Genomic DNA, 27600 nt, shown 5'->3' on the forward strand with positions numbered 1-27600 from the left:
CGTGGCTTCATTGTGAGGTCAGGTCTCATTATACACCAGAGAACACACACAGGAGAGAAGCCCTATGCTTGCAAGGAGTGTGGGCATACCTTCAGTCAGAGATCAGGTCTCATTACACACCAGAGAATACACACAGGAGAGAAGCCCTATGCTTGCAAGGAGTGTGGGCATACCTTCAGTCAGAGATCAAATCTCATCACACACCAGAGATCACACACAGGAGAGAAGCCCTATGTGGGGAGTGTGGGCGTGCATTCAGTGTTAGGTCACAGCTCATCACACACCAGATAACACACACGGGGAGAAGCCCTAATTTTGTGGGGAGTGTGGCCATGGCTTCAGCATGAGTGCAGGTCTCATCAGACACCAGAGGACACACAGTTGAGAAGCCCCATGTTTGCAGGGAATGGGAAAGGCTTCATTCAGAGGTAACAAGGGAGAAACCTTGTGTTTGCAGATTGTGCAGTCAAAATACCAGATGACACACAGGCAAGAAGCCCCATATTTGCAGGGATTATGAGCAAGGCATTATTCTGAGATCAAGTTTTATCACACCACAGGATACACATGGGAGAAATCGTACATTTGCAGACGGGCAACACCACTGTGGCATACAGGAGAAGGCCCATGTTTGCAGATAGTGGGTGAGGTTTTGCTCAGAGGTCAAGTCTCATTACACATCAGAGGATACACAAGAAAACCCAATGTTTGGATAGTGTCAGTGAGACTACTACTGTCAGATTTCATAAATCATCACACATGACAAGACAGATATTTGAAGGCCAATGTTTGAATAAAAGATGATTGATAAAGTGACCATAATGCATCCATAAAGAAAAAGTGCTATTAACAAAATCTGCATAGTGTATATTAATGTTAACTTTCCCCTTCAAAACACAAGAAAACAATGGAAAAAAGTATATCCTATATTAAAATCAGTGCCTTAGGGTCAGGGTGAGGGTTAGAGGTTTAGGGTTAGGATTATGGCTAGAGGGGCTGGGATAGGGGAAGGGTTAGGTAGGGTTAGGGATGGGGCAGGGTTAAAGGTTAGGTTAGGTGAAGTTGAAAGTGCAGTCTATGGTGAGACATCCTCAGGTGTGGTCAGAGCTTCAGTGTCTGAGCCCTGCACCTACTCTCTCTGTAGGACGACAAGATGTCGCCCTCACAAATTGGATCAGTACAGGAGTGGCAGCTGGGGGAATTGGAACCATTGGAAAGAAATGTCCCCCAAACCTGGACGAATAGAGACTGGCATGGAACAGGACTCCACATTTTCATTTGCTCCTGCATGTTAAATGATGGGAAATGCCAAGGTAGTAGCAGACTGTGGGCTGTGGTGAAGGTAAGGCAGGGCATTTCCCCCCCACCCCCACCCCGCCTCCAGTTTTTACTTCAGATTGTGTCCAGAAGGTCCAGGGACGAGACGCCATCGACAAATGTAGGCTTGCCTACATGAGGTCCGAGTCCTCTCTGGCACCACATGTAGTAACTGAAAAATACCAAATGAGAAATCTAGTGGATATATATCCAGGCCATGAGGCTCAATGAAACAATTGTGGGGGTGCATGAAGCAACTCAATTATTTAAGGAAATCTTTGTTGAGAGGTTCTTATGTGCAGAATAAGATACTTTGCAGGCAAACACGCCAGTGTCTTGGCACTCTAAAACCTGGCCATACTCAACCCTTAACTCTAGGAGCTCCCAAAGCCAAACAAAAGTTAGAGCTGCCCAGTACTCATTGTGTGTTACTGGGAGAGACACCATGTCAGCATCACTCGCTAGAGCTGGCCTTGCGACTGAGTTCCAGCATTCTTTGGGATGGCTAGGGAGTCCTGACCATTGGAGGCAGAGGAGAGGAAGGGGGAGACGTTCTCTGACATTCCGTCTTATTTCCTCTCTTGTTCAAATAAATGGATATAGATTTGCTCCAGCCGTGTGGGTGTGTGTCACTGGACAAGGCAGGTCCTGCCAGCGCAAAATTCTGTGATTCTGGATTGTGGGGAATTTGTCCCATAGGCCTCTTCATGTCCGAGATATCACCTGCACCCCAGGTGAAGCCTGAAGCAAGGCCTAGAAGCATCAATATTATTGGTTAACAGTCTCACCAACTGCCAAATGCCTCAGGAGGAAGAGTCCTGCGATAGCAGCCCTGAACTTTGAGACAGAGTTAGAAGATATTGTAGGAGTTTTCCTTGGTCAACACCTTGATCGGGACCACATGAAAGCTAGATTCCTGGAACCTCCTCCTTTTCTCTAGACAGTAGTACCAGGTCAGGAATTTCACAGTGAACCTTCTATTGAAGCAAAAGCTTCACTGGCAAGTCAGGTTATGGTTCTAATGAAGGAGACCATTGAAGTAAGGATTGGGAGGTTTAAGGAGCCTCACTTGGCTCTTCAATGTCCTCCTGGGCCATGACCCTCCAAAATCCATGCTTTGCCAACAGAGGTAGACTGTGGTGGGGGAGAAGCCACCTGGTCATTTCCAGGTTCTGAATGTTCCTTCAGAGCTATTTTAAATTTTGTTTCATTTTGGAGATATGGAGTTGCTTTTCAGCTGTCTCTGCTCCAGCTCTAAGGAAAAAGGATGAAGGGAGAAACTCAGCAAGTTTAGAGGGGAGACAGCTGCAATACATTCATGGGCATTAGCAAAGGCAGAAACGGAGCAGGAAGGCCAGTGGGAGCCGCCTAAGAGAAAAAGAACTTGTGTGCAGACCAGTTCTGGACAGTTTCACAGCTCAGTTTGGAGAAGTGTAGACAGACCCTGAGAGTGGGAGTCAGACTGTCCCCCAGAGACAACAGTTGGCCTTGACACTGGCTGGCTATGAAACTATTGCAAGTAATCAGGTGTTTCTAGGGTGACTGTGGATGAGAGTCATGGAATAACCTGGACTTTCAGTGCCCCCACTGAGCTATCATCTTGGTTTCAGACCATTTAGTTCAAAGGATCAAAGGGAAAGTGGAGCTGAAAGATCATCTTGACATACTAGAACATAGATGTTTCCTGTGGACTGGGAAAAGATTAACAGACATACTGGGAATTGGGAGATTCCCAGGCATTGTGTGCGTTCTCAGCCTCTGAGCTCTTTGATAAAGTCCCCCCCTCTCAGAATCAGAGGGCAGTACAGAAGGAACAACACCAAGAGAAGACAAAGCATAGTACTCATCTTATGAAAGATAAGAAAATGCTGAAAGTGGGTCCTGACCTTCCATAGGGCAGATGTGGTAGCTGGCAGACCAGGACAGGGGGACATAAGGTCTGTGCCTGCTGGATTCAGTTGAAGGAAATAGAAACTTGTCTTGTGCTAGCTGATGTGAGTATTTCAACCAAGGCATCATGACTATTTTCTTATCCAATAATTACAAATGTACATTGAATCTTTTTGAAACAAGAGGTTTGGTGAATAGAAGAGTTGGACTGTGGAGCAAGAACTTTGGGCCACTTATCCAGGAATGCTTAGAAATACTATTTGGCAGTGCTCAGGAACTCAGAAATCTGCCTCAGAGACTGCATAGAGCCAAAGTCTGCCAGGGAGAGATGAGATGTGAGTTCAGAGTCTTTGTCATGGTCAAGACATGAAGGGGCAGGAAAGTGTATGTCTTTGAGGAAAGGCGCCTCTCAGACTGGGACTGGGACCTGAGCATTATCTCGACTCTATTCACTGCAGTGAACTGAACTTTAGAGACTTAAGGTGAAGGAGGATGTATAGGGAAGTAGACACAGGCTTTATGCATGGGTCCCTTCTCAGCAATAATCAGGTCACTCAGGCCTGGAGGCCCCGGTTACTCCACTATCATGAACCTAAGACCAAGAACAGGTGATGTCTAGGCCTGAGTCAGTACTTTACCACCCCTCATCTCCTGGTTCTGATCTGGATGCCTTTGTAACCCATCATCACTCCCAGTGACAGCCCACAACTGAAACTGGAAAAGAGGGGACAGTCTCTTGAGCAAAAAGGCCAGTATCTCAACCTACTACAGCCATACATGGCCACCACCAGAAACACCTGGTCACATTCCATCAGGTGGTCTAGAGATGCAACATATATGTAAACAGCTTCAGGACCAGCTGTAGCAGGCACCATCTCAGAACAAGGTAGATTTAGAGAAATAGAAAAGGATCTAAGAGATACATATCCTGGGTAGGAGAGGGAGGGGGATCTATCTACTAGGCACCTATCTGCCATCAGCTCCATCTCTACCTCTTCCCTTCCTTCCCTCTCTTGTTTTTAACAATATAAAATACTTTATTATAATTTCATAATAAATTAATTATAAACAATTTGTGTTTATTTGATTTCTATTCAAGAGAATTACTATATATATAGTAAATATAGGCACAGAGTTATTTATTTTAGCAAGCTGAAAAAGGAAGTTTATTCTGCTAGCTGAGGTTCAAGTCTCATCCAACCAGTGGAGTTAGCAAGGACCCAGAAGCAAAATCTCAGCTAGTTTATAGAGGCATTACAAGCATTAACAAGAACAAGCATTTCCTTGGTTAATGCAAATAGATCAACCTTCACAGTAGACATGATTGGCCTATATCTTTCATCACATACATAATTGGCTTATATCATTTTGATACTTTGAATCAGGTGAATCAGAGATAAGTTTAAACATCAATGCTAAGAAATAATGTCCTTTCCTCATTTTTAAGGACTCCTAAATGCAATCAAGCTGGCAAACGAGTAGGTCGAGGCCCAACTCAATATAGTCAGCAACAAAGCCTGAAGAGCAGCAGAAAGGGAGACAGAGCCAGAGAGACAGGAAGGAGCAGAGAATGGCTGCTTGGAAAAGAATATAGAGACCATGTGCGGAGGTGTGCACGATGGTAGGGACTGTGAAATAAACCTGGCTGACTCCTGGGGCCAGAGAGATAGCATGGAGGTCAAGCATTTGCCTTGCATGCAGAAGGATGGTGCTTCGAATCCAGGTATCCCATATGGTCCCCTGAGCCTGCCGGGGGCAATTTCTGAGTGTAGAACCAGGAGTAGCCTCTGAGAATTGCCCCCCCTCCAAAAAAAAAAAAAGCTGCCTGACTTCTGGAACTTTATCTGAGTTTTTTTGAGTTTCTCTGCTGTATACCCTGCAGCTTTCAGACCCTTGGGCTTAAGGGGCAGTAGGAGCCAGGCCTAGCTTATTATGGCCTCATCATCTTCACACCAAAATGAGGACACTTCCATTAATATATTTAAAAAAATACCCAGCCATTTCCTTGCAACAGTGCGCAGAGAAGGTGCAGCTGGACCAGCAGATGGTGCTGCAGAAGCAGCTCTTGACTGGTTGTAGTCGAGGGATTCAGAACAATACAGAAATAGAGCAAATAGTGAATAGCTGAGAGAAACCAAAGAAAGAGAAAGGCCATGGGCTCTTTTCCTGTGGCCTAACCATTGCTCACATTTAGGTCTCCTCGAACTAGAGAGGAGAGTCAGATGCTCCAATTCCAGGTAAACATAATGCTGATTCCAGAGACTTCAGGGTCCCCAGGCTCATGAGCTGAAGCACTAACAGGTCCTGCTGAAGAACAATTCTCCACCTCCCTGAGTTGTCTGATCCCTGGGGCTCCCAACAGCAAAGGAGATAGTGTAGGAGGCAGTGGGAACAGTGAGAATGGTGGGAAAGAGAAAGAGCATCAAGAAACTGAATTGGCCAGGAGCCCTGACAAAGAGGCTCTACTGAGCCACACAACTCTCTGTGGCCCCTGGGACACACCATCTCGTATCTTGTTTTTTCTCCTGCAATTTTCTCAACTTCCAATTTACTTGACTCCAATTAATGGGATGCAGAGATGGTGGGAGTGTGGGTTAGGGTTAGGGGGGCCAGTTCACCGTCCCTCAGACCGTTGAAGGACCGGACTATAGTGAAAATAAAAACTATGAACAAATTCCTATGCACACTGCATATATCTTATTTTGAAGTGAAAAACAAAACGGGAACAAATACAATATGTGGCCCATGGGCCGTAGTTTGAAGACCCCCGGTCTAGAGTAACCATCGATCAACAAGGCATGCCATGAGAAATGACCAAAGCAAAGACTGAAAAAGACAAAACACGTGACAGAGGCAGAAGTCAGAATTGGCCTCCTTTGCCTCATGCCAATTTTGAGATGGCTTTTTTGCGCCTAAAGACACTGCTGAAGAAGTTGCAAATCCAGAAAGAACACTACCTTGAGCACATAAACATGCTGTATGAGTCCAACAAGATATTTGGCCACAGATTCCAAGTGGCCTGAGAGCAGGTTAACTTTGATCTGTGTGTGCCTAATCTGTGTGTGCTGGTGGATTCATTCAACAAAGAATGCTAAAGAGTGATGATTTTTGGTGCTCAGGAGTGCAGATTCCAGCCCTGAAATTGAAGAAGTAAATTCTGCTCAGGAGGGATGGAGCCATTTGCCACCCTCAGCCTCTTTAAAACTCAAGAACCCTGTGAAGGGCTTGTCTTTCCCAAGGACATCTCAAAGGCTCATCTTTTCCTAGATCTTACCCACAGAAGGAAGTCAAAACCTGAGAGAAGGCAGAAGTGAGTCTAGAGGATGTGAACTTGAATCTGAAAACGACCTCTAAGCAGTCTCTGGGGCAGGATAATAAAGCCACTAGGAATGGGGTGGAATTCCCATTGGGAACATCACCTGGCATGAACTATCAGCCAGATTGGGCTAAGTTCCATCTTCAAGTTTTACCTCCTTGTTTTATCACACCCATGGAACATACCCTCTCAAAATCACTGTAATCTCCCCTAGCCTTGTTCTTTCTCCATCCTGCTGCCCATGTTCTGCTCACATTCCTCTTCACCCTTGTCTACCTTTCCCTTTTCCCCTCATCCCTTCTCTCCTCTTGAAATATACTGAAGAATGGACAACAGAAACAAGTGAATACCACCTCCCAGGATTAGCTTGAGGATCTAAACAACGATATTGGGTCTCATTCCCTGCTGTGCATATGAGTATATAGTGTGTCCTCCACACCCTTCCATCAAGGGGGAAGAATTGATCAGGGGGAACAGTAGTACCTCGAACTAGGCAGGATTGTCAATGAACACGACACAACTTTGGGACAAAGTACCCCCAAGGAAGTCCAAAACTGTGTCATGACAGGATGCAGTCACTGCTCCTCAAACTATGGCTCAGGGAAAAGACTGAGTGGAAAATGCCTCGTATTCCTGCGCTCAGCCATATTTCCTCCTTCCTGGCAGCATTGCTGTATGTGGACCTGCAGGAAGAAGGCAGTTTCTGGTCGAAGAGATTGCATGGAGGTAGGGTGTTTGCCTTGCATGTAGAAGGATGGTGGTTTAAATGTTGACTTCCCATATGGTCCCCTGAACCTTCCAGGAGCGATTTCTGAGCATAGAGCCAAGAGTGACCCCTGAGAGCTGACGGGTGTGATCCAAAAACAAACAAACAAAAAAGGCAGTTTCTGGAGGGAAAAGGTACCAGTATTTTTGCCAAACACAGCGAAACATAGGAGCTTTCCTGAATCTGGTCACCTACCTGCAACTATTCCCTAAGATGGAAGCTGCTATAGCAGTCGATGTTGTTGAAATTGAGTCCTGGACCAGCTGCAGCAGGAGCAAACTCAGAACAAGATAGATGTGGAAAAAGTCTAAGACTGAGGTACAGCCTGTTCAGAGACCTTGGCTGTGGGCTCTGGGCAGGCAGATGTCATTCCCTATCTCCCTTTCTGCCTCCTTTCTCTCTTTTCTAGAAACTTCTATAAGACTTCAAGATGAAAAATGAGCACCTCCAGGCTCAGTTGATACATTCAGCTAAAACCAGAGAAAATTGAACAGGGTATCGGAAAATCTACCTTTGTAGGCTGGGCTACTGGGCTTCACAGTCCTGTGCAGGCTGCTTCACCACCCTTGCTAAACTGTGGCCCTGAGGGTCCCCCACAACTAATGACAAGAAAAGATAGGTGTGTTTTGTATTTTTTTGATATTGTTTTTGCCTGTCATCCCACCTGGATCTTTCAGGTGGGGGCGATTAAGGAAAGAATAAAATAGCTTATTGGGGAGGCATAAGGGGCTTTTTGTTGGTTACAGAACTCTAATCTTTCACTTGAAGAGGTTTTCGTTTTCTTTTTTTTTTTTTTTGGTTTTTGGGCCACACCCGGCGGTGCTCAAGGGTTACTCCTGGCTCTCTGCTCAGAAATAGCTCCTGGGAGGCACGGGGGACCATATGGGACACCGGGATTCGAACCAACCACCTTTGGTCCTGGATCGGCTTCTTGCAAGGCAAATGCCGCTGTGCTATCTCTCCGGTTCCTTGAAGAAGTTTCCTAAAGGAATCAACCTTCAACTGAACAATCTGGCCTTGAAAAGATCCAAGAATAGGTTTCCTGGGCATGTTAGCCTCTTGCCTTAGATTTTCTGGAATTATTTGTTTCTTTTTACTGTTGTTTTTAAAGTGAAATGCTTGGCTTAATGTCATATGTTGACTTTGGGGTTCATATTTAAATAGTAAAGGCAAAGTTTGATTATTATCCCACAGATTTTGTGTATCAACTGCTTTAGATAGACTGATTAATTCCTTAGATGGCTTTAAAGGAATACAATTTTTTCCATCAATATATTATTTTTGTTCCCTGTAGTTGTACCAGCATTTTCTTTATTAGCCATGTTTGCTTTAGGTTTTGCAACTTTGGTCTCTTCTTGGACTCGAGCCTTAGATGTTATCACATTCTGGTGTTGCCTGGGCAATAGCTGGTTTTCTTGTTTGCATGCAGAAAGGGTTTTTATTTTTAAGAGATGTTCTGTAAGTTTTTGTCTTCTTTGCTCTTTGAAGGCGGACTGCGTCCTGTGGTTTGAGGGCAGCTGCAGATCCCGGGGCACTTCAGGGACACTCATTTCCCGACGGGAAATTTGCTGCCAAAGTGACAACTCAGAGGGCTAGAACTATACTCTAGGGCTTCCCTTGCCTACTGCTAAACCAGCTTAGATACACACCTTGGATCCCCAGTATTTGTTACGAAGCCCCAAACACTACCAGGAATAATTCCTGAATGCAGATCCAGAATAACCCCCAAGCATTACTGGATGTGGACCCCAAACAAGGAACAAACAAAACAAAAAGTAGTAATTCCAGAAAACACAGAGACAGCTGAAACAATTAGGATAGTGGAGTGTACACCCAGAAACTTGAGTCTCCCAGAAACACAGCGGCCAAGAGGACTCGTTCAGAGAGACCCCTCATCTGTGCCCCTAGGACTTCCTCTCCTCAACTCATCGTTCCTTCTTCATGAAGATTCTTAACTCCCATCTTTCCCCTGACATCCATGGACCAGACTGCATCCCACTTTCTTAAATACACATGTACCCATTGAGGACTCAGAAGGGAGTGTCCTTTCATGGCACTGCCACAAGTTCATCCCATCCTACCTCTTCTGCAGCCTGCATCTGTTTGTTTGTTTTTTGGGATCATATCCGGCAGTGCTCAGGGGTTACTCCTGGCTCCACTCTCAGAAACTGCTCCTGGCACGCTCAGGGGACCATATGGGACACCGGGATTCAAACCAATGGCCTTCTGCATGAAAGGCAAATGCCTTACCTCCATGCTATCTCTCTGGCCCGCAGCCTGCATTCTGCACCTTGACCTTAGTCAACTGTCATTGGTCCTCAAACTATGGCCTGCAGGCCACATATTCTATTTGTATCTGTTTTGTTTCTTCATTGCAAAATAAGATATATGCAGTGTGCATAAGAATTCGTTCACAAGTTTTGTTTTTACTATAGTCAGACCCTCCAATGGTCTGAGGGACAGTGAACTGGACCCCTGGGAGAGAGCAGACAGGCTAGCACTCAAAGAGAAAGTAGAGAACTTGAGTCTGGGCAGAGCAGAACAGGCTCGCAGCTCTGGCTGGAGCAAGGTGCTGCAATTTCAGGGACCAAGAGGCAGACTATCCCCCAGAAAAGACATGGTTCTGAATGCTTCAGTCAGTCCCAGTCTTAGTTCCATGTTTGATTTGTATTGCTTTTTCAACAGATTGGATGAAGATTATCATCCCCAAATACCATTCATCTATCCCCAGAAACTTTGTTATTTCAGGATCTTCTGATGCCTCAGGAAAAGGGAGAAAAGACTATGTAGGGTCACTGAGTCACCCAGGTTCTACATGAGAAAAGGCCAAAGGAAAGACAATATGTCCTGAGGCTTGCCAGATGCAGAGGAGGGCCTGGCAGAAGCCCTCCCTAGCCCAAGTAAAGAGAGAACTTTCTGGCAGCTCAAGAGACAGCTGAAGCAGCTGGACATGCAGAGACCAGTGCCTTCTGCACATGACTCTACTGTTTCCATGTCCCACATGTGTTTTGCTATTGTTTGTGCAGTAGGCCTGAGAGCAGGTCAGCTGAGAACTTGGTACCCACTATAATGCTTGTTCCATGCCACAAAGGAGGGAAGAGGGCTCAGGGCAGAGGGACTCCTGTAATGCCTTCCTTGGAGTGCCTTCTTCTGCATTGCCTGCTTTTGTGAGATGCAGAAAAGGAGACTGGAAGCATATGTGGCTTTGCTTGTCTACAGCTCTGGAGTATAAACAAAAAATATCGTGTTCTGGAAACAGGATTCCGTGTGAGACAGTAGCTATGACACTGCTGCTGTCCATAACTGACAGTTGCCTTATGGGATACGTCCTGCCTTCAGGCGCTCGACAAGGAGGGGTAACCAAAGAGTGTGTTTGGAGCGGTCAGGTCTGTCAACGAGGGGGGTGCCTCTACAGAGTCTCAGTCCTGGTTATCCTTTGCCAGGGCTCTGCATGATCTGTATGTGAGGCACACCTGAAGCTGCTTTGTGATCCCTGGGCCCATCCTGGAGAGGCACAGAGAGCTGAGCTCTCCGCAGTCTGACCGAAAGTAGGGGTGGACCTGTCCACTGTTTCTTGACCCCTGCCTGCTGTGGCTCCAGCAGACTGTTTTTGAGGGCCACACCTGAAGCTGATTTGTGATCCCTGGGTCCATCTGGGAGAGGCACAGATTGCTGAGGCCTCTGGTGTCTGACTGAAGTTAGGGTGGACCTGTCCACCATTCCTTGACCCCTGCCTGTTGTGGCTCCAGCAGACTGCTTTTGGGGCCACACCTGAAGCTGCTTTGTGAGCCCTGGGTCCATCCTCTCCTGTAGAGTAACAGAAGCTGAAGTCAGAATTAGTCAGCTAGATGATAATAGGCATAATAACTCTATACAACAAAAGAGATTTGTAAAGAACCCCAAAGAAATTTTCAACAGAGGAAAATTGAAATGTTGTTTAAATTCAACAGAAACAACAAAAGAACAATTATAGTCCCAGAGACACAGGAGGAGAATCCCCAGGAAGAATCAAAAATCAAGGACATCATTACAAAGAATCTCCCAGAGATAACGACTTTATGCAACCAAATCCTGCATGCCCAAAGAGTACCAGCTAAAAGAGATCCAAAGAAAAGCACCCCAAGACACATCTTAGTCACCATGACAAATCCCACGGACAGGTTATAATGCTGAAAGCAGCAAGATCCAAAAGAGAAATTACATTCAAAGGAACATCCTTAAGATTTACAACAGACATGTCACAAGAAACTCTCAAGGCCAGAAGACAGTGGTGGGATATAGTGACAAGACTGAATGAAATGGAGGCTTCACCTAGAATAATGTACCCTGCTCGACCTAAGTATTTTTATTATAAAAATGGGACCCAGAATTTTTATTATGAAAATACTTTAGTATATAAAGGGTTTGAAGTTGAGAGAGCTTATTTGTGTGTGAAGTAAAAGTTTTATTTATAGAAACATGAATGAGTGGTGCTGGAGAGATAGTCAGCAGGGCTCTTGCCTTGCACACATGGCCAGCCCTAGGTTAAATTCCCAAAACATAAGATTCCATGAGCCCCATAGAGTATGATCCCTGAGTGCCAATGTAGAAACTCTGGGCTGAACACAGTGGGTGTGACTCCAAAACAGAAATGAAGCAGAAGGAAGAGAAAGCACATGTCTCAGGTAAGGGATAGGAAAATATCTGAGAGAAATATACATTTTTTGAAAAAGTGGGTGTGAATGACGGTTTGGTATAGTCTTTCCTTTATGTTGTTTGTTTTTGGAACACACCTGGTGATACTCAGGGAACACTTCTGTCTCTTGACATCCTGGGGGACCATTTGATATGCTAGGATTAAATCTTGGTCGGCCACATACAAGGCAAACTCCCTAAGCATTGTGTATACCTCAGACCCTAATTCTTTTCATTGAAAATAATAAAATGCAAATGTGTTCTTTAACATAAAATTGTATTCTAGTGCTTTCTTCTAGGAGCTCATATGCTAATATTAGAAAAATAAGAAAATTAGTGTGATCCGTGCACAAAAATGACAATTAAATTTATGAAACCATCCAAAAAGTTCCTTTAAGAATATTTTAGAGGGGTCCTCAAGCATGCTCCTCACACATGGCTGCCCTCACACATACTTCTCTCACACACTGCTCACACATACCTCTTTCACACACACACACACACATACACACCTCATACACACCCCTCACACATGGGTGATGCACCAAATTCTCACACTCACACACATACCCTCTCCACACACACACACCTCACATGAAATATTGGTACTTTGGAATAATAATAGAAAATAGTAGAATATTTACTGGAATAAATAGTAGAATATATACTGGAATGCTGGAATTCTGATATTTTTCAATTTTGGAATATTAAGTTGTTAAAAATATTGGTATGTTAGAATAATGTATGATTTCACATAAAAAATATTTTAATAATTATATGTTGGGACATTACATTAATGGAATATATGGATGTTGGAATAGAGAAATGTTAGGATGTTAGAATATTGGAAAATTGGGATGTTAGAACACTGCGATATTGGAATCTTGAAATAATTGAGGTGATGGAATATTGGGGTGATAGAATATTAGAATTTTGCAGTTTAATATTGGAGGTTATTGGTATGGTAAAATGATGGTAGTTGTCAATGTGCATTGGTGAAGGAATGGATTTGGGACCTTGTATGAATTTCAATCATGATTAAGCTTGTATCTGTATTTCAGAATGATTGAGTTAAAATGGGTAACTTAAAAATATATACTACAAACATAATTGAGTTTTTCAGGGCGGCAAGATGTGGATTACAAGATTCCATGGCTTATTGATGGATGGAAGCAAATATTGAATTAGGTGACTGTATTAGAATATTGCATAAACGGAGAGATAGCACAGCGGCGTTTGCCTTGCAAGCAGCCGATCCAGGACCAAAGGTGGTTGGTTCGAATCCCGGTGTCCCATATGGTCCCCCGTGTCTGCCAGGAGCTATTTCTGAGCAGACAGTCAGGAGAAACCCCTGAGCACCGCCGGGTGTGGCCCAAAAACAAAAAAAAATATTTCATAATGAAATATATTGTTAGTAACATTGAAAACATTGTGCCAATATAAAAATGGAAAAACTTAAATAGTCACATCTATGTTTATGCTTCGTACAATATCAAGGACATGAAACAATTCAACTGTTCAGCAACAGATGAATGGACAGAGTTAGTAAATTTTAGCATATGTACACCATATTCATAAGTACAGAGTTTTAAGAAAAGATTCTAACTTTAAGATTACTACAATTTAGAATAAATTGAAAGGTTTCATTTTAGGCAAGTGAGTCAGAGGAGAGGGTCAGGTATGCATCACTTCTCAACTGTGGTACATAAAGGAAACAAGGGACACCCATCAATCACAGCATTGTCGGAGGCCGGAGAGATAGCATGGAGGTAAGGCATTTTCCTTGCATGCAGAAGGTCTGTGGTTCGAATCCTGGCATCCCATCTGGTCCCTTGAGTCTGCCAGGAGCGATTTCTGAGCATAGAGCCAGGAGTAACCCCTGAGCACTGCCGGGTGTGACCCAACCCCGCTCCCAAAAAAAAAAAACACAGCATTGTCCTTGGAGAACGAAATTTGTACTGCCAAGTAGTAAGAAGTTGATGGGTGAATGAGGAGGGAGACTACAGGTGGCACAGACAAGAGTGTGAGAAAATCTGGGACACATTGGAAGGGTCAAGTTGTGTATGAATTAACTCCCTGATGCAGACATTATTGTACCCATGTTAGATACATATAATGTAAAATAAATGTGGTGGACAAAATCAGGTCGCTATGCTCAAGCCCTCTCAGACTGGCAGCATTTCATAGGTAGCAGGAGCTGTGAGGGTGACTCTGCTGGGAACCAAGAAAGGATCATTCATGCAGAGCATGAATGGCCCCAGGCGATGCTCAGGACACACCAATCTAAGTTCCAGCCCAGAAGTAGGTGCAGAGTCTGGAATTTCCTAATATTAAAGAAAACACTTTGAAATAGGCACATGTGAAGGACATTGTGCATGGTCTCTGCGTTGTTTCTCAATAATTTATTCTACTGGAGAATTTAATATAAAATGTCATATAAACTAAATGTGGTAGATGAGGTCAGGTCATAATACTCACAGCACTTATAGACTGACAGCATTTCTTCAGTAACAAGAGTTGTGGGGATGACAGAACTGGAATTCAGACAGTATCCTCCCTGCAAGGCAGGTCTGGGCTCCATGGGGCGCTCGGCCCACCAGTCCAGGCACCTAGAGTATATGCAGGGCCTGTAGCATCTGCTCAAGTTCTGGATTCCCTGTTTTCCAAGAAAATCCTCTCCAATAGGCATCCAGGGAGGACATAGTACATGGTCTCCTGACTTGTTTCCCAGTATGTTATTCTATTGCAAAATGTAATGTTCAAATAAATTTATGACCTTTATATCATGGCTGCTATTTTTAGAAAATCCAAAGTAAAGAGCACATTATATTTTGACTTAGAATTAACCCAAATTTTAAACACACTGGTTGCAAAATATCTCAAATCAAATGTCTATGTCAAAGCACAGAGAAACACAGGGATCTATGGCATTCAGAGGGTTCTCTATGAAAGCAGGTCCTGTCAGCCTAGAGTGTCTTTGAGAGTAACATTTCCTGCACAGCGTCCAAGAACAAGATAGAGTCTCATGTTCTCAAGCCATCGGCCATGGAAATTTCAAAGGGAAAAACCCAAGTGGTACAGTCACTTCTTGAGTTGGGCAGATTATTTTCTCTTTAATAAATAAGCAAGTAAGTTGAAATCTGTTGAACAGAGATCAATTTATACTAAAAGGCATTACAAAATGAACAAACTCTTCCATTCAGTCTCCTGAGAGCCAAGTCCTCAGCATGCACTGTAAACGGAGAATCCTCCTTCAGCTCTCAGTGGCCACAGGTAAGGGTCCCAGTCCCTGGACTAAGAAGAGAACTGGTCCAGTCAAGGGAGTCCTTCCACTCCTGTCTCACAGGTGTGCACTCACAGGTGCAGCTAGTGCAGTCTGGGTTTGAGGTGAGAAAACCTGGGATATCAGTGAAGATCTGCAAGGCATCTGGATACAGCTTCACTAGCTACTGGATTTACTGGGTGCAGCAGATCCCTGGACAATGGTTTGAGTGAAGTTATAAACCTTGTAATGATAACAGTCTATGCACCGAAGTTCCAGGGGCAGAGTCACCTTCACTGCAGTCAAGTTCACCATCACAGCCCACGTGGAATGGAAAAAACTGAAACCTGAGGACACGGACATGTATTATTGTGCAAGAGACACCGTATGACAACCCACATCCTGAGTGTGTCAGAAACCCGAGGGAACAGAAGCTGTGCTGGATGAGGAGATGACAGTGATGCGGATGCTTCCTGACATCTTCCTGCAGAGTTAGGTCTATGGCACGGAATGGGACTTACAGATCCGGTTTCAGTTGAGAGACACTTTCAGTATGTCCCTTTGTCTTTCTACAATAACCAACATGAAAAAGCTTTTTCCTAGAACACATGTATTCATTCACTTTTGTTAATTTTGGGGGACACACCAGTGATAGTAAGGATCATTCCTGGCTCTGCGCTCAGGAGTTACTCCTAAGGAGCTTCCCAGGATTCCATATGGGATGCAGTGTGTAACACCACCCTGGATTTAGGTGTAGCTACCTGAGACCCACCCATTTCTGGGAGGGGTCTTGGGAACTGGATATTAGGTGTAACCTTACCTGCAAGACCCCTCCCATTCCAGGGAGTGGTCTTGGAAGGTTATATAAAGCCTTAGACCCAGGAGATTAGGGTCTTTGCCCTTTTGGCCTTTGGCGGGCTTTGCCTCTTTTGGTCTTTGACCAGCATGGAGGTCAAAGGAAGATGGCTGAAAGGAGTTAAGATGCAGGGCCAAGAATAACTAGTGCTTGAAAGGTTATGAGTAGGCCACACACATGTGGTGGATAGGGATGAATAAAGCTGATGCATCCTGATGCCTGTCCCTGGATGAGTCTGATTCCGCCGTTCACCTAACCTGGGACCCGCCAGCTGAATGGGGGTTGCAGAGCCACGTGGCCTGGGATGGCAGAGAAAGATTCCTCCATCCATCGCCATCAAGATCTATCTTTAATTATTTGATTCTTCAATTGGCGCTCGAACTGTGATTTGAAACCTGGACCCAAGAAAACAGCAATGATGGTGAAATTTCTGCTTTTAAGTTTCATTTTGGCTTTTTTCAGTTGCAGTGAGTCCAAAACCTTGGGCTACCACGTGAAGCCATTTTCAAATATGGCTGACACCCCTTCTGGGGGCACAAGGGCAACTGAAACAAGGGAGGTGGAAGCTTGCATCACCTCCATCCCAGGCCCAGGCCCAAAACTGAAACTTTGTTACAATAAACAAAAACCTCAGCCTCCTCAAAGACTGTATTGAAAGTGGACTGATTTTCTGAGAACAACCTTCAGCTTGAATTTGGATTTCGACATTGGAAATTTCGGACTGGACTTTTAAAATTCTGAACATCCAGATGTGCCCTGCAAAGAAGCAGCAGCCAAAACTATCAACAGAAAATGCCTGTTCTGCAGGCAGCTACAATCAGCAGAGAACGTGCATCCTGCAGCAAAGAAGCTGCGAAAAGCTCCTATCAGCCCAGAAGCACAATGCCTGGGGCTCTGCTTTGCTCAGCTCTGCTCCAGAAAAGCGGCAAGCCTGGAATCCGCCCTCCAGATCACAAAGGTGAAACAGCACAATCGAACCGGCTGCGAACCTGCAACCACAAGGTCAATAGCAGCGTGAGTAAACCATCTGCGGGACCTGGGACTATGGAAGGAAGCCACGTGGTGAGATCAGCGTGGGACACACCAGCATCTGGACTTATGGTTTTAGGTGTAGGATCTAAGCGGGTAGTCATATATTTTACTCATAGTTGGTGATGGGATAAGTTTTAGTTAGTGGTTTAAAAAAAAGGATGTAACAACAGTTTAGCCCATTTAAAGATCAAATTTCTAACTGCCTGCATCTTTGTCTTAATTAAGTCATTTTCTTTATAATTTAAATGTGTTGTTTTTCATAGCTATTATTTTCGATTGCAAAATGTTTTACTGTGTGTATTTTAACATACTTAGCCTGTTTTTAAAATGTATGTTATGCATTTATGCTGTAGTACTTGTGTGTAGGGTAGGTTAATAGGAACAGAAAGTTCCCCCAATATAGTTTAAAAGTATAGGAACATGAACGTTCCGGAATAGTGCTTTGTAGAAAAGCATTAAGAGAATATTAAGTTACAGGTGTATAGTGTATTTTGCAGAAATGTTATGTTTTTGAAAAGGGCTGGTATGTTAATTTTCACTTTATTACGTTGTATAAAAATATTAACTCACCTTTGGCCTAAGGTGGAGTCAGAATTACAAAAGGGTCTTTATATTTCAGAGGAGGGGGAGATGTAACTCCACCCTGGATTTAGGTGTACCCACCTGAGACCCGCGCTTTTCTGGGAGGGGTCTTGGGAACTGGATATTAGGTGTAACCTTACCTGCAGGACCCCTCCCATTCCGGGGAGTGGTCTTGGAAGGTTATATAAAGCCTTTGACCCTGGGGATTAGGGTCTTTGCCCTTTTGGCCTTTGGCGGGCTCTCCCCTTCTGGTCTTTGGCCGGCATGGAGCCCAAAGGGAAGATGGATGAAAGGAGTTAAGGTGCAGGGCCAAGAATAACTAGTGCTTGAAAGGTTATGATGTAGGCCACACATATGTGATGGATAGGGTATGAATAAAGCTGATGCTTCCTGATGCCTGCCTGTGAGTGAGTTCAATACCCCTCGCTTTCCTGGACCCCAGACCCGCCGGTTGATGGGGGATGAAGCCACGTGGCCAGGGCCTAAGTACAAAGGCCTCCATCCTTCACCATCCATCGCCATCCAGCTCCTTCTCAATCCACCACTATCATTAATTATTTAATACAACAGCAGTGTTCACCCCCAAGTCAACTGATTGCAAAGCATCTGCCCTATCTGCTCTACTAATGTTCCTACCCTTCATTTATACATTCATGTTGGAACGTGCACTGGAGCTGCCCAGAAAATCAGAACCACTTGTAAATATGTGCTGGTCTCATTAAAAGTTTGAGGACTGCTTATGTATACTTAGAAAACTTCAACATGTCTGCAGTTTTGAAAAATGACTTTGTCTTTAAGGAAAATAAATGAATTTCAGTGTTGAGTTTTAATTTCAATTATGTCAAAAATAAAACATGTAAGATGTCCTATAAGATGTCAAATAAGATGTCACCAGATATGTGTGATCTGTGAGCTAGGAGCAGCTGCAGTCTGAGGTGTACACTCACAGGAGCAATTGCTGTGCTGAGTGCCTCAAGAGATACTTCCCCCAATCTGTCTCCACTGAGTATCTGTGTCCTGAGAAAAGAACTGGTCCCCACAAAAAGTGATCAGTAGTAGCAGAGATAAAAGAAATAGAAAAAAGTAGTAGCAGAGACTATATAATGTAAAACTCTGATCTTTTTTGTTATTGTTGTTTGTTTTGGGGTCATACCCGGCATTGTTCAGGGATTCCTCCTGGCTCAGAAATTGCTCCTGGCAGTCATAGGGATCCCATATGGGATGCCAGGATTCAAACCACCGCCTGTCCTTAATCAGGTGAATGCAAGGCAAATGCCCTACCACTGTGATATCTTTCTGGCCCTCTAATCTGGGTTTTATGACATTTTTGTGACCGCTGTGTAAATATACAGATATTTGGAGTTCAATCTATGTACATTTGTTTTAAATTCTGTGTATACACAAGAAAACATTTTCTTGGAGATGAAAGCAAGGATTGACAAGTTCCCATCTTGGATCAGCTAGGAGCCTTGATCCTGTGTGCATATTTCTACCTGCATATTCCTGTACTGGATTTCTACCATTAGACAAGGAAAAAATAAATATGACACTTTGAAAGTTGAAAGTTTTTGAAAGCATCACTTGTGTTAAAGAAATTGGTGAGTATCAGTGTTCTGTGTCAGATTTCACTGAGTGTCAGTGAAATTACGATATTAGATTTATCTAGCCCTTGCCAGGAGACCTTCATTGCCTGCGACCCCCGGAGGGGGACCCCCGACCTGCGGGAGTGGTTGGTTAAGGGTCGCTAGTTATTCGCAGGTTTCCCGAGCAGATCCGGTCTTATGCTGTAATAGAACTGTGAGAGGTTAATAGAAACAGGCTTAAGACAACTGATGCTGTTCAAAAGCGAAATTTATTGGGATACACACTGTTTATATAGAAAATGCATAAAGGGAGGCGTGCTCAGCCTGTCAATCAGGCCTGAGGCAAAGGTAATGTCCAAATAAGGCATAGGGCTAGCAATACCTGTTACAAATTTCTATTGCTTTATCTTAACTACATATTTTCTATGTATCATAATAGCATAAAATGGGGAGGGGGGAAAACTAGCAGTAACTAGGTCAAGCTTTTCACCACAAAATGTTCCAACCTGCATGTAAACTGAGGGCCCACCAAGGTGTTAAAGAGGGCATACCAAGGTGTTAAAATTCAACAGGACGTGTCTTTAAAGCTAATTGGTTCTGGCTATAGTTGCCAGGGTCTTAGATGTTATCTCACTTCTCCAAGCTATCTGGTTGAAAACTTCTAAGTTTTTTCAAGTTTTTGTGGTGAACTATTTCCTTTGAGCTCTGGCTTATGCTAAACCGCATAAAGACAGGAGAGAAAAATGTCTCAGAAACTTCAATTTGCTCTAGATCCATGCAGCTTCCCACAGTTTCCCCCTTCTCTGTATAGGAAAAGCAAAAGAAAGTTAGTGGGTGGAATGCCTGTCTTAGGTTACTTGATGTGCTTCCAATTCTGGGCATGGCATAGACAGTATCTAATTATTCTGGCCAGAGAAGTTTTGCAGGTGAGTAGCCATGCTGCCTCCAGAGATTGGCATCAAGCTATCCCCGTCTTAAGCATTTCCACAGCCGGGAGCATAGAGAGCGTGGGCGTTTAGCCATTGCTTCAAACTCCAAAAAACTCAAAGGTTGGAGCGGTGGTTGCTCCTGATGATCTTCAGGGTCATACTGGGAAAGAAACTGATATTGGATACTTACAGAGCGTTTTGAAGCTTCCTCAACTGAGCTTTTAACAAAGTTAATTATGCGCCTAAATGCCCAGGGGCCAAAGGAAATCACCAAAATAAAGCCAATAAAAGGCCCTAAAAGTGAGGGCAATAAGGTAGATAGCCAAGGAGAAGTGGAGAACCAGTTTTGATACCAAGACTCATCTTTTTCTCTTTTCTTTTGTCTATCTTCTAAACTTTCTTCTACTCTTCTAATGCTATCTTCTACAAGTCCTAACTTGTCTTTAAAAAAGCAACATTCTTCCTTTAAGGCGGCACAAACCCCTCCCTCTCTTAAAAGAGCAAGATCTAAACCACGACGGTTTTGAAGAACAACTTCTGCTAGGGAACTGACTGTCTCTTTAAGATGTTTAAGTCCTTGTTTGAGCTCCCGGATGTCAGCATCTACAGCACGAGACAGTTGGTTAAAATTATGCTGGGAGCTAACAAGAGAATATATGCCTGTTCCTGCACTTGCAGCACCTAGGCCAAGCAACACTGCAATAGTGACAGCTGTAATGGGTTCCCTTTTGTGCCTAAGAAGAGAACTGGTAGAAGAAAAGAGCAAATCTTCTTTGGGCCTTATGGAAAGGCGGGGCATAAGGAGGATCAAGACACAATAATCTTTGTGAGATAAAAACAGGTTAGTGGCAATAATGGGAGTTAAACCTGTAGCACAAGCAAAATATGTGGTATTTGGGGAAATAACATATTGGGTACGATTTGAAACAACATAGGTTTGATTACAAGTATCAAGTAGCTGAACTGGAGGGAGCATATTAGGGCTTAAAAGGCAGAGTCCAATGCCAACAATTTGGCCAAGAGTTATACTTTGGTTAGGGTCCAGATCCCAAAAGGCATAGCGTTCAGAGTTAGTGGGGATAGGGTTACCAAAAACTGCAACACCTTCATAAAAGGGAGGTTGGGGAGAATAGCAAATCCAGCATTGTTCATAAGCAGGATCAGATAAGGCGGCAGCAGTTGCATTTACCATATTGAAGATGAGCTGTGAAGAAGGGATGGGGCCAGACGGAATGGTTGGCTGAAACATGGGAGAGTCACGCTGGTTGGAGGGCTGATTAGAAGATTTTGAGGCTTGTTTTGACTTGTATGCTTTTGCTTTCTTTGGGCGGTTGGCTTTTGAAGCATCTGCAGCTGGAGCAGGGTTGTTGTGTGAAAGCAAAAGAGAATTAGGTCCTATAGCAAGAGGTACAAGGTGGGGAGGTTCCTTTAAAAGTTTGATGGAGAAAAAGAGTCCAGGGTAACCATACGTGTATAAGCGAAGTCCCCAAGTAACTGGGTTGGTCCAGGAGGATTGTCGTCCAGCAGAGGTAAAGGAAATGATGAGTGGGTTACACCAGCGATAGCAGTCGGGAGGTGATGGACGGGGACCACGCTTGATTGTAATGTAGTCCCAGGAGGAGGTTGGTTTCCAGTAGACATCTCCAGCAGTTTCACAGCCCCAAGAGGGACAGAAAAACTCTGACTTAGAATCACACCGGCGGCTGAGGACTCGATTTGGGTGCGAGCTTGGGCAAATGTAGATGGGATGGTCGCCTAACTCTGTGCAGCCAGAAGGGTTGTGGCAGCCTGCATAGCGGCCTCTACGTCGGCTCATGGTTCTGGTGTTAACTGGTTTTGGCTGTGGTGCAAAATGATTGGGTGTGCCCCAGCCTGGTATTCCCAAGGCAAGAACGCAGAAATCAACATGCAAATCAGGCCAGGGGATGGTGGGAGCAAGTTTGGAGGTGGCGTTGGCAATATCACCAGCTTGATTAATAATGAGCCATGTGTAATTAAAAATTTGATAAGGGGAGCCATGAAGAAATGCAGGCAGGGCACAAAAATTAAAAATCAAAAGGGGAAGGAAAAATGGTGTTCGCCAGGACATCATCGTCTTGCAAGGCAGAGGTTGTCAATTCAGGATTGGGCAATGTGGATGGGTTAGCAGCTTCTGTGGAAAAAGCAGAAAGATCCTCAGGGGCGCTTTCCCTGGGTGGGTTATATAGCTTAACCAGTCTTTCTGGAAGCCAGCGCGTTTCATTGTTGTCTGTATTGTGCACGCAGGCATGTCCTTTACCCCATATAAGAACAGGGTGAGGACCTAGCCATCGGCCAGTATAAACATCTTTCCAAAGAACTTGTTGAAAGTTTGTTTGTGTGGAGGGGTGCCATAACCGATCAGCTGCGGATCGGCCTGCAGCATCTAAGGAAAGAAAATTGAGCACAAAAAGTGCATGGTTTAAAAGGCGGCGATGTTTGCCTCTGCGAGCATACAAGGTTTCACTTTCAGATGACAATTTAAAGAGCATATTTTTAAGGGTTAAATGAGCACGCTCAATTATACCTTGGCCCTGGGGATTTAGAGGAATCCCAGTGATGTGAGTGATGCCAAGTTTTGCACAAAAATCTTTAAATTTGGTACTGCTATAGCCTGGACCATTATCTGTTTTGATAGATGATGGTGTAGGCAGGATGGTGAGACAGTGTAAAATGTGAGCGATAACATCACGGGTGGCTTCGCCAGTATGGAGGGAGGCACAAAGAAAGCCACTGTAAGTATCAATGGTGACATGAATGTATTTCAGATTGCTAAAAGGGGCAAAGTGAGTAACATCCATTTGCCAGAGCTCACCGGGCACTAGACCACGGGGGTTGACGCCTGTACAAGGCTCAGGCAAAAGTGAAAGGCAGGCTTTGCAAGACTTTACAATTTCTCTAGCCTGCTCTCTGGTGATGGAGAATTTTAGCCTGAGTGTTTGAGCATTTAAGTGATGGAGAGTGTGGGCTTGCTGGGCAAGTTGAAGTGCAGTGGGTTGATTGAACACAGGCAAAAGCCGTGTAGCTAGGTCTACTGCTGAATTGCCTTCAGATAGGGGCCCAGGAAGGTTGGAGTGGGCTCTAATGTGAGAAACAAAAAACGGCTGGGTGCGATGCAAAATAAGTTGTTGAATTTCTGAAAAAAGAGCAGCTGCAGGGGTGGAGGGTTTAATAAAGGGAACTGTTTCTAAAACAGGAAGAGAGGCAGCAATGTAACAACTATCAGTGTACAAGTTAAAAGCTTGTGAGATTTGCTGGAAAATATGAACAACAGCCGAAAGCTCTACGAGTTGGGCAGACTGATAGTCTGTAGGGAACTGATGCACAGTGCCATCGACAGTAAAGGCAGCCAAGCCAGTGGAGCTGCCGTCTGAAAATACGAGGGAGGCATTAGGGATGGGCTGAAGTTTGGTAATTTTTGGAAAAACTACTGGATGAATTTTTAAAAACTGTAACAATTTATCAGGTGGATAGTGGTTATCAAGCTCTCCTTGAAATGTGGAGGCAAAAATGGTCCATTCTTGCTGATGTTGTAGGAGCCACTGAAGTTCAGGTTTAGTATAAGGTATGATGGCTTTTGTTGGTTGGCAGCCAAAGAGTTTAACAGAAATTTCACAGCCTTGCTGTAATAATTGTACCACTAAGTGGGGATAAGTGGCTAAAACTTTAGAGGGTGTGGAGGATAAATGGATCCAATACAAGGGGGCAGATTGCCATAAAACACCAGTGGGTGTTAGAATGGTGGAACAAATAATGAGAAGAAGAGGTTGTTGGGGATTATAAGTGGTTATAAGTTGGGCTTGAATAGCAGTATTGACTAAGGACAGTGAATTTAAGGCTTGTGGAGTGAGCTGTCTTGCACTGTTAGGATCAGAGTCACCTTTTAAAATATCAAAAAGAGGTTTAAGGTCTCCTGTGGAGAGTTTGAGATAAGGTCTTAGCCAATTGATGTCACCTAGCAGGCGTTGAAAGTCATTTAGGGTTTTAAGATGTTGGGTACGAATTTGGACTTTTTTAACTGATCCTGCAATGCCTGAAACATTGTCAAAAGAAGAAGTAGTAGGCCAATCAGGGGGCCAGTCAAGGGGAGAGAAGCAGGTGGTATCTGCCCCTGTATCCAACAATCCAACAAATGGTTTGCCTTGGATGGTTAGGGTTAAAGGGGGCCTGGCACGACACATGGCCTGAATCCAAAAAACTTCAGAGGAGCCAGGAGATGAAGCTCCACGGCTTTCTGCTAGTGCAGGAAATTGGGTGTCTAAAGGAAGGGGCAATGCTTGGGCAATTCTTTGACCGGGGACAATTTGCACAGGATAAAAAGGGGCTACAGCAAGGAGAATAATTTCCCCAGTGTAGTCATTGTCCACAAGGGAGGGTTGTACAATTAGGCCTTTAATGGTGGCTGAGGCTCTGCCAATTATCATAAAGAATGTATTTGGAGGAGGAGGGCCAAAAACACCGGTGGGAATTGGCTGGACACCATCCTCTGGAGTTAATATCCTTGGGGAGGAGGCGCCGAGGTCCAGTCCTGCGCTGCCTGGGGTGGCCCTGACAAGGGAGGTTGCTGAGGGGGCAACATACTGCGAGGGACCAGAGGTTGAGTGCATGGCACCTGTTGGGGCAGGGTTTGAGAGAGGGCTGCAAACTGGTTTGGCTGAGATTGCTGGGCAACTGACTGGTTGTTGGGCCGGCTGTTCCCCGAGGCCGGCTGGAAGTTGGTATAAGCTGGGGTCCGGGGCTGACCCCGCTGCCCGTTTCCCTGAACCGGAGGCAGGGGGTTGCCATCAATGTCAGTGTTGGAACGGCAAACAGCTGCCCAATGTCTGCCTCGACGGCATCGAGGGCAGAGGGATGGGCGAGGGTTAGTAGTGCCTGTTTGCATGGCTGGAGCTTGCTTTTGAGGGCAGTGGGAGGCAAAATGGCCAGGTTTCCCACATTGGAAGCAAGTTTTTCCTTTATTTTGGCCTTGAAAGGCTACTAGAGCCTTGGTGACTTTATGGACAAAAGGATCAGCATCTCGACATAATGAAATCATATCATGCAGGGACTTCCCCCTAAGGTTGCCACGAAGGATGCTTTTGCAAGCAGGGTTTGCATTTTCAAAGGCAAGTTGTTTTACTAGGGCATTATCAGTGTCTGTGGCAGATACTCCCAAAATTCTTTCTACTGCTTCTAGGAGCCGAGAAATAAAACTATGATAGGGCTCATCTGATTCTTGAGTAATTTTTGCCAGTGGAGCCGTGGAGGCACCGGCACGGGGCAGGGACTTCCATGCCTGAAGGGCAGCTAAGGCTGTGCTAGTTAAAGTAGAACGGGGAAGATCTCGTTGTTGAGCTAAAAGGTTATAGGGAGCAGAGCCAGATATTCTTGCATAAAAATCTTGATCACTGCCTGCAATTTCTTTGCAGCGATTAGTAAATTCTACTTCCCAAAGGAGGTATAATTCTTGTTTAAGGGCAGTTTTAACAATTTCTTTCCATTCAAATGGCAGGACAAGACCTCCACCACCCATAGCCTCTAAGCAAGAAAGGGTATAGGGGGCAGACGTGCCGTAGGTGTTTACAGCTTTAAATAGTTCATGCAAATCCTTTTTATTAAGGGCTTTATATTGTCTAAGCTGGTTTAAGAGATGAGTTTCATTTTCTTCAATTGAGGAACTGTTAGGGGCAGGTGCAGCTGCAGCTTCAGCAGCAGCAGGCTCTTCCTCAATAGCATCGGGGTCAGGGTTTTGTCTAGCTTGTTGCCTGGTTCGGGGGCGGGGGAGCTTACTAGGTTGAGGAGTGGGAGCTGGACGAGGGGGCTCCTCTTCTTCCCCTCTCCCATCCAGAACGGGAAATTGCAGAGCAAGGTTATTTTTAGTTAGAAGCTTAGAGAGGCGCTGTTCAAGGGTTACAATTTCTTTTAAATCTTGCAGGGGGTTATCCTTATGGAAAAGTTTTGAGTTTGGAAAGGGTGGATGAAGAGATTGAGGGGGGTCTGGCATAGAGGAATTGTAGGGAGGTGGCTCAGAGAGAGGAGGGTAAGTAGCATGCTGATAAGTAGCAGCTGCATTTTCTAGATTTTGTGCATCAGCAGGGTCTAGAGGCTCTTCAGGAGGGGCAGTAGCCACTGCACGAGAGGATGGGTAAATACTTGAAGTAAGGGACCGGACTTCTGACCGGATTTTGTTCATTTTATCAGACAAAGATGGGGTTGACTCGGAGGATTTGTCAGGGTTGCTAACAGACAGATTGACAAAAGAACTGGACCTCGAGCAAGCCTGAGAACACTCGTGGGAGGCAATTTGCAGATGACTCTGTGCCTTTTGAAGGATGTCTCTGCTTTTGGAATCAACATCTGCCCTTACTATTATACTTTTTAAGAGATTCCAATATTGACTAATGGTTTTTTGGTCAGCTTTGCTTCCATGAGTAAGAAAGTGTTCATCTAATTCTTCACCAATTTGTTCCCAAGTGCTTAGGGCAATTTTAGGACAGGTAACTACAAACCACGGGCACACTTCATGAACAAAGAGCAAAAATTTTACAAGATCTCTTTTCTTAACTTTTATGTTTCTATTTAATAACTCCTCTTGAATATCTTTTATAAATCTAGCTTCTTTACTCACATTGGCTCCCATACTGGGAGATTAATGGGACGGCGGTTGCAGTTATAACTATTGAACTAACTTGACCCTGCGCCACCCGAGGGGCTTACCTGGCGTCTTAGGGGACAAGCTCCGGACTCGTTTCCTCTGCCGTCCGACCGGTGGTCTGTAACTCGAGCCCCACGTCTGGGCGCCACTTGCGACCCCCGGAGGGGGACCCCCGACCTGCGGGAGTGGTTGGTTAAGGGTCGCTAGTTATTCGCAGGTTTCCCGAGCAGATCCGGTCTTATGCTGTAATAGAACTGTGAGAGGTTAATAGAAACAGGCTTAAGACAACTGATGCTGTTCAAAAGCGAAATTTATTGGGATACACACTGTTTATATAGAAAATGCATAAAGGGAGGCGTGCTCAGCCTGTCAATCAGGCCTGAGGCAAAGGTAATGTCCAAATAAGGCATAGGGCTAGCAATACCTGTTACAAATTTCTATTGCTTTATCTTAACTACATATTTTCTATGTATCATAATAGCATAAAATGGGGAGGGGGGAAAACTAGCAGTAACTAGGTCAAGCTTTTCACCACAAAATGTTCCAACCTGCATGTAAACTGAGGGCCCACCAAGGTGTTAAAGAGGGCATACCAAGGTGTTAAAATTCAACAGGACGTGTCTTTAAAGCTAATTGGTTCTGGCTATAGTTGCCAGGGTCTTAGATGTTATCTCACTTCTCCAAGCTATCTGGTTGAAAACTTCTAAGTTTTTTCAAGTTTTTGTGGTGAACTATTTCCTT

General features: G+C 44.5%; 2 protein-coding genes across 2 annotated transcripts in view; one reads left to right on the forward strand and one right to left on the reverse strand.

Moving 5' to 3' along the window:
• The window catches only part of LOC126009371 (histone-lysine N-methyltransferase PRDM9-like), a 55462-nt gene extending 53366 nt beyond the window's left edge, over positions 1–2096 (forward strand). Inside the window, exons 6-8 of the mRNA XM_049773775.1 lie at positions 18–106; positions 1397–1438; positions 2017–2096. Coding sequence (XP_049629732.1) covers positions 18–106; positions 1397–1438; positions 2017–2096 — 211 coding nt within the window. The remainder of the gene's footprint in view (positions 1–17; positions 107–1396; positions 1439–2016) is intronic.
• A 22621-nt stretch (positions 2097–24717) lies between these two features.
• Positions 24718–26844, reverse strand: LOC126009372 (endogenous retrovirus group K member 6 Gag polyprotein-like). Its single transcript, XM_049773777.1, has one exon. The coding sequence runs from the start codon at positions 26842–26844 to the stop codon at positions 24718–24720; it is 2127 nt and encodes a 708-aa protein (XP_049629734.1).
• Between the last annotated feature and the right edge of the window lie 756 nt (positions 26845–27600).

This window comes from Suncus etruscus, chromosome 5 (genome assembly GCF_024139225.1).
Source record: "Suncus etruscus isolate mSunEtr1 chromosome 5, mSunEtr1.pri.cur, whole genome shotgun sequence".
In the NCBI taxonomy this organism is placed as follows: Eukaryota; Metazoa; Chordata; class Mammalia; order Eulipotyphla; family Soricidae; genus Suncus; species Suncus etruscus.

Coding starts and splice junctions, on each gene's coding strand:
- LOC126009372 (XM_049773777.1), bottom strand. CDS start 26,844: ATGGGAGCCAATGTGAGTAAAGAAGCTAGATTTATAAAAGATATTCAA.